Source organism: Chinchilla lanigera, unplaced genomic scaffold (genome assembly GCF_000276665.1).
Source record: "Chinchilla lanigera isolate Chin_1 unplaced genomic scaffold, ChiLan1.0 scaffold00086, whole genome shotgun sequence".
NCBI lineage: Eukaryota > Metazoa > Chordata > Mammalia > Rodentia > Chinchillidae > Chinchilla > Chinchilla lanigera.
The window spans coordinates 481,847-489,347 of record NW_004955487.1 but is presented as its reverse complement, the minus strand read 5'-3'; the positions used below and the strand labels follow the sequence as shown (position 1 = coordinate 489,347).

General features: G+C 47.4%; 1 protein-coding gene and 1 long non-coding RNA gene across 2 annotated transcripts in view; one reads left to right on the top strand and one right to left on the bottom strand.

Moving 5' to 3' along the window:
* The window catches only part of Tpo (thyroid peroxidase), a gene marked incomplete in the record, with an annotated part of 45,259 nt that extends 40,940 nt beyond the window's left edge, over positions 1 to 4,319 (top strand). Inside the window, 2 exon segments of the mRNA XM_005404339.2 lie at positions 3,256 to 3,388; positions 3,855 to 4,319. Of these exon segments, the coding sequence (XP_005404396.2) occupies positions 3,256 to 3,388; positions 3,855 to 3,893 (172 nt within the window).
* A 1,186-nt stretch (positions 4,320 to 5,505) lies between these two features.
* LOC102006782 lies at positions 5,506 to 7,196 on the bottom strand. The gene is made up of 2 exons (XR_001231161.1): positions 6,926 to 7,196; positions 5,506 to 6,575 (listed from the first exon to the last, which is right to left on the bottom strand). It is a non-coding gene; the product is annotated as an uncharacterized LOC102006782 (long non-coding RNA).
* Positions 7,197 to 7,501: the final 305 nt, after the last annotated feature.

Here is a 7,501-nt window from a genome sequence, read left to right as displayed (position 1 = left end):
CTTCCACAGGCTCAGGATGTATACAAAGTAAGCACCCTGGCTTCCTGCTGAGTCACTTAGCCAAACCTCTAGACTCCCCAAGTTGACACAATGTTTCAACCATAACACTCACCAACCCGAACTTGTCAGGATCCTGTTTATTCATTATTAGTTCACAAAAAATGTGAATCTGTACAGTTCCTGCCCTTACAATTTTCTCTGGTTTTTCTTGTTACACTGACACTAATTTTTCTTTATTATCTTCAGCTTTGGAGCCCGTGAAATGTGATTTTGTCATTCTCTATGCAGCATGCCCTTCTGCTGTTCTGAGTTGTATTCTGGATCAATTATTCCTACTGGCAATGTGCACTGTAAACTCAAATGATAATGGGTACTTTCCACGATGTGCAGCAAATCCATGAGAACCAAATGGCTTCCCTCCAGTACCCCAGGCAGCCCTTCTGTCCTGACTTACTGTTAATGAGAAGTCTACTCTGCCATGTTCGTTATACCAGTGGGGAGCAGGGTGCAGTGTGCCTAGAAATGAACCCCATTAGACACTCCCCCATCTCAGAACCAAGGCTACTCAGTGTTTTGACAGTGGACCCAAGCTGGGCCCACGGAGCTCCTGGTCTCAGAGCCACACCCTGGGTGCAGTGCGGGGCTTTGGTTCTGTTTTCATGCAAAATACACCTCCACCCAACAACCCCGTCGCGATGCACCTCTCCCTGTGGAGAATAGGTAGGTCAAAGGGAGAGGAGTATTTACAACTCTGGAAGATACTCACACACTATCATGTATTCTTTATGGACAGTATTCATGGACATGCTGCAGAAGAAAGAAGGGAAAAAGAGCGAGCTCACCATTGTAACGCTCTATCAAGGAAAAATTCTTTGTGGTTTCCTTTTTTCCCCTGAAAATTTGAGTCTGTATACTTCCTTTTGTCAAACTGCTTTTTCAGAGAACATATACTCCTACAAAGATCAGGTCGTGTTTGTTAAACGTAGTTGTCCTTACTTATTAGACACGTTGTGAAAAGTCCGCCATGTCTCCGTTTGTTAGTGTCTTTGAAAAAGTAAAATCAGGCACAGTTAATAACACAACCTTAGCTGTTATTTCCACCAATCACACGGAGAGGTGATAACAATAGAACGGAGTGTTGAATTACGGGATGCAAAATCTCATTAAACACCCAGCAGGCGGCAACTTCTGCACAGGGCTCAGATTTGTCTCCTAACCAAGTTGTGTGTGTTTGCACAGCACTGAGGGGTCATAGGGAGGAAGCTGGTGCTGATGCCTCTGTGAGGTCAAAGAGCCAGGGTTTCCCTACCTACTGTTTGCCCTGCTTCTGCTGGCCAGGCCCCCTGATCTCTCTGAGTCTCTGATTCCATGAATAAAGCACTGTCATGTCTACCTTGCATGGGTGCTTTAAGGATCACAGGTAACATGCTCACACGTAAAGCATTTCGTGTGCCTCGTAGAGAGTAAGTGCTCGGTAAAGGTTCATGTTGCCTAGCAACACAAGCTTACACAGTCCTGACTGACTCGGCTGCCTCAGCTAATAAGAAGGTTCACTCTTGAGGAAGACCATGACGCCACAGTATCCACAGAGGACCCACTTACTAAGGAAAAAACTCACCTTTTAAGAAAACAGAGAATTGAACCAGAGAAATCACACATAAACAATAAGATGCTGAAATAGCTTTGCGACCTGTCATGTGGAGATGACCAGTATTTGGGATGTTCCTTAATGAATAGGATTTAAGTCATCTGTCCTGAAACACATTTCTGCATGATAATAGCTTTAGCAGAATTGGGTTGGTTTATATATGCAATTTATTTTACCTAAGTCTGTAGTGTATCCCTAAGCATAAAAACCCACCCCCCTTTTTAGGCTAAAGTTACGTATTCAAAAATAAATGTTTCAATCTCTTTGCTGCTTAGAAACTATTATTACCTGGTAACACTTCTTGCAGCCAGCTCTCTGGTTGGGCAGCACCTTTATAAATATGTTTATAAAGCAGGGTTAGTGTAGTTCTTTGATTATTTAATAACTTAATTATTAATGTAAAGCTTATAATTAAGTAAGGATGTAGAACCTGGTGGGGATTGTTAGCCCAAACTGATGATACTGGTGGAAGATATTGCATTGGCTTCTGGATGCCCTGGGTATGACTTTTTGGCTTTCACAGGTTCAGTGAAAAAAGTCTCTGCATCAGCTATTGTAAATAAAAATAAAAAACCTGAGCAGATATAAAAAAGATCTTAGAGCTTGGTAAGCAATAAGAGTAATAAGATCTGCTGCTAGGAATGTGTAGGTGCCACTTTGTTATTAAACACGTGAAGCACGTTGGGGCTGATCTATTTTAAAGCAGTGTTTAATCTCAGCCCTAAATTGAGGTCAGGACTTCATGCTTGTCAGTAACCAAAGAAAACTACACTGAATCAATCCTCAGATATGATTTAGCTGTGTGAGATTAAAAAGCACAGCAGCTCCAGGAAGGGCAGTAACCACGGTGCGGAGGCAGGAGGCCTGGTGAGGTCTGGCAGCAGATGGCTCCCGAGTCAGCCTCTGCTGGGAAGGCAGAGCTGGCCCTGACACTGCCAGTGCCCTTTGACTTCCACTTTCTGGGAATGTACACCAAGACACATTTCCCACAGGAGAAAAAGTGTTACAGGCAAAGACAAGGCTGTGATCTTGCATCACATGTAGATGGGAACACAAGATGACCTCCTCCTGGAAGGTGACAGACGCGGCCACTCGCATAGCCAGATGGGGCACAGCTGCAGGTGAGGTCATCAGCTACAAAGAGCAGAAGCAGTGCAGATCAGTGAGGGTAGTTTGACAAAAGTCTCTCTGCAGAAGTCGATAAAGCGAGTTTAAGGAGCAAGCTTGCATTCTAGGATTCCATGTTTCTTGGCTGTCACTGTGAGTTGATGTTTGCATTTCTTCAATAATTAAAAGCAGGAACCAGGGCAGCACTGTCACATGTTGCCACAGGCTTTCTAGTTCTGAGCCCCTCTGCCTCCTCAGGACGCTATGGTCATCTGGCCGTGACCAAAGCCACAGTCCCGATACCCACTGGCCTGCAGGTGCCACACATTGCAAGGGTGGGATCTGAGGGAGGTCCTGGAGGGAGAGATGCCCCTAGACCCTGAGTGGCTGCCAGGACTTCAACCTAAGAGGAAGCACCCCGTTTCCACTACAGCAAGGACAAGACTGTGGGTTCCTCTAGCGCCAGTGATGGCAGTACTTAGATGTGTGCTTTTCCACAGGACACACTCCGCTACAGAATCCACACTGCCAGTCACTGAGGGAGATGCAGAAGTCCCTGCCCAGCAGGGATGCAAAATCTGTTGGGAAGTGGGGACCTCCATGTACAGCGCTGCAGCTCTGGACCTGGAGCAGGTGGGTCCCCTGCATTTCATTTAGGTGACAACATACAAAACCATTTCTCACTATGATCTAAGGTGTCACTAAAAATGTCCAGCTGTTCTTGCAACTGCACACAGGCGCTGCTGTTTGGGACACGATCCCTGTTTAATCCTGCACCTTCCTTCTGTCCATTTTCCCTGGTACAAATTGTATTTATAAGGGAATGATCATTTGTCAAAACTTGAACCCACTTTAAAAAAACATTCAGAAAAATTAGCATCATTGAAGCAGACAGAATGTGATGAAAATAACTCATTTCTTCAAACCAGCCACAAAACGAGCTGCTCACCTAGAGATGGGGTGGGGAAGGAAGGAGAAGAAGCCAGGGTCCTACCATCCCCCAGGACGCAGCCTAGTGACCCAGACCCCTCCCACAGGTCCACTCCTGAGGCTGATCAAAATGGCAGGCACTGGGCTCACCCCACCTTCTCTCCCACAGGAACCGGCCTATGGCTCACAGATCCCTCTCTGTATGTAGCTGAGCTCTGCTTGGAATCCCGGTCTTGCCAAGGGTCCTCATGCATGGCCTTGCAGACTCCATGTCCGGAGTCTGCAACCTTCTCCTCAGCAAGGTGGCAGAGGATGGCAAATCTCAACGGCCTTTGGGGTAGTGACTCCTGTGTCAGGCGACTCTGTCTTGTGTGAAGTCTGAGGCTCCGTGGAAGTGAAGCTGGACATCGCTGCATTTGTCCTGAGTTTTGCAGCACAGGGGGAGAGGGACAAGGGGGCAGGGCGGGACTGACACCCTGCTGAGTCACCTGATTAGGACCAGCGGCCACAGACTCCAGACACTGCTAAACAGTCTGTGTCACATGTCTCCAGAGACCGGCTTCCAAATCAGAGACATGTAGTATCATGTTCTGCTTACTCTAGAGCACGCATGAATAAACGCCATGGCCTCACACTCATCTCGCCCTTTCTTGTAAACATTTCCAGACATGTTCCTCCTCGGAGTTTGCATTTAAAATGTATTTACAGCCAGGCTGGGTGGTGCACGCTGTAATCTCAGCATTTGGGGAGCCTGAGACAGGAGGGTCACAAGTTGGAGTCCTACAATTTAGCGACTTAGCAAGACCAGTGATGGCAGTACCTAGATGTGTGCTTTTCCACAGAACACACTTTGCTACAGAATCCACGCTGCCAGTCGCTGAAGATGTAAACGTCCCTGCCAAGCCGGGATGCAAAATCTGTCGGGAAGTGGGGACCTCGAGGTACAGCACTGCAAATTTTTAGAAAGGGCTGGAGTTGTAGACCAGTACAAGGGCTCGTGTGTGTGGCAGTACTGTCAGCTCCTGGGTACCCTGGTCTTGTGTGTGTGGCACATTTGCCTTCCAGGCAGTTAACTAGGTCACAAGAACCATCTTACAAGAGTCCCAATACAGGTGTGGTGGCTCATGCCTGTAATTCCAGTACTCAGGAGGCTGAGGCAGGAGGATCACTGTGAACTGGAGGCCAGCCTGGGCTACATTTGGAGTTTAAGGCCAGTCTGGGTTCCGTAGTGAGACCCTGTCTCAAAAAAAATCCAAGAAAAACAGAGTCCCAGAATAACCAAGTGTCATGGTCATCATGGTGACCATCCCTGATGTGACATCTGATGGCCTTAACAGGTGACACCATCCTTTCTGTACTCGTCCTTTGGCTCCTGCAGACAGATACTTGGGTGTCCTTGAGTTTGGAGGTGGCTTGAGTGTCTCCCCAAGTTTCTATGAATCCCCAGGCATGGATGAAGGTGCAGAGGGTGGAAACATCATCTGACTGTGAGGATTATTAGGTCACCAGGGCACAGCCTGGACTTGGTGGCTTCATAAGAAGTGCGAGCCAGTGAGCGAGAGACTTGGAAATGCAGAGATATACCGCATGCTGGTCTGTCACCATGTGATGGCCTAGACCATCTCTGCCAACAAAATGGCCAGATGCACCTCAGCCTAGAATTGTCAGCCAAAATTAATCTTGTTAAAATGAGTGCCCAGTTTCAGGTGTTTCATGATAGTAGTGAAACACGGGCTATGACCAACAGAGACTTTAGTGGCACACTGATCCTGCTGTGGAACTTAGGATCAGGCCAGAGGGAAGACATGGCACCAAGGAACTTTGGAAGACTTTTAGCTTTATTACACTAGTGGGCTGATGGGAATCTGTTCCAAATCATCAGCACCATTTTGCGGTTACCAATCACGTATACAGGTTTTCAGGAGGAAGTACAAAAAGGCAGATAATAACATTTTATCGTTGGTTACATGTCTTTAATTCGTTGCTGGGCAGAATTTACTCCTACAGGAACTAATAAGGTCGCTATCATATAACGTGGGGAAAAGAATCAATGATTGTCTGAGACTGGGCAGAGGGGTCCTGGAGGTGGTAACTCTCTGGGACTTGAAAGTGAGCAAAACACCGTCTGGCTAAGCTGCACTTATCTCGAAGCTGGCTCCGGGAGTGTCAAGGCTCGTTAGGTTTTGTAGCTCTCTAATTACGAGAACCGACTGTGCTTTCCAGTCTCATCCTTGAACAGTGTTAGAAATACACTAGGGTCAGAAACGTAAGATTTAAATTTTTCATTACATTTGAAATAGCCTCTAGTCTTGGCCGATGACAGCTTTGGAACAGCTTTGCCAATGCTTGGGCAAGTTCTAGGAAGCTGGTGACTCCTTGGCCTTTCCGAATAGCTCACCTCCACTACATCTGTTGTCCCTTCCTGGCTGTCATGGGATGACTGAGTGGTGTGAGGCAAGCACCAAAACCTCCCAAGGTTTCTGACCAGGGAGAAGCAGTGGCTTACGTTCTCCACAGATGAAAGTCCGGAAGACCTGGTGGAGCTATGGTGCCCCACTGTGGAAACAATGCTATTTTCTGTCACCAGTAAATGAGATGCTGCGGTTGCCTTTGCCATGTGGATGAAGGCCGCTTCCTTCTCAAGTCTCCTCCATTCATTGGTGACCCTGGCCGAACTGATGAGACAGCGCCACCTGCTGGCCACACAATGTACATGTGTCGCACAATCCCACTGTATGAACACAGGAACTTGCAGTCACCCCTGAGCTAGCTCACCAGAGATGTAATTTTGAGTTTGCCCATTTCTATGTGTCCCAGCCGACGCCAGCATCCGTTGTCCAACAGCACCACCCTCTGGGAGCTTCTGGGGACTGTCAAGAGTCAAGCTATTCTGCAGGAAGAACCATGTGTCTGTTATTTTCCCCGGACTTTGCACAGGGAAGCTTTTTTATTTCACCTGATTTTTGCTTGGAGCTAAATATGGCCAGTTCCTCACTCAGCTGCAGAAGCCTGGTCCTTGCGGGTGCTGAGTTTGTAATAAATAAGCTGTGAGTAGGCCATGGTGCCCACTGGCTTTCCTAGGCCACAGACCCCATGGGCCTAGTGCACCCACCTTCCCTTACTCCTTAGGCTTGGTGGGCACTGAGACCACAGGGAGATAACCAGAATGCCAATTTGTGCCATACGCCAGCCCACAGCTCCACACCAGAAGCCACTTTCCCTCCTCTGTGTGGCTCACACCTGGGGTCCACTCCACTGAGTGAAAACACCCCACACGGCACTGGTGGATGAAGGGTGGGTAGATCAACAACCTCATAGGCTCCACCCACAGCGCTCACCCTTGGAGACCACCTACTGCAGGGATGACCATCAGAGGGGGTGGCCTTGGACGCCTGTGAAAGGACATAATCATCCAAGGGTGAATTTAAAGGGACAGAAAATCCAATGTTCTCTTAACCCTGGAATTTTAAAATATGAACTTTCAGGCTGGGGATATATCTCAGTGGCATAAACGCCTGCCTGGCAAGCGCAAGGTCCTGAGTTTGATCCCTGGTATTGCAAAATAAATAAATAAAATAAATAAATAAAATAAAGTATGAACTTTCATTATTTGGCTTCTGTGAAGTATGGAATCTGCCCTGGTTTATTAGCAGTTTGATCCAGTCAGTCCTTATTTTAGCCTAGCCATTTTCTCCTACATGTAGCAGCTGTCAATCATCCCTCACTGACATGTCAATCATTTGTCCCTGACTACTATGGCTGTCCCAGAGACCTGTACCTGCTCCAGGTAGATGTCTGCTCCAACTGCAGCAGGCT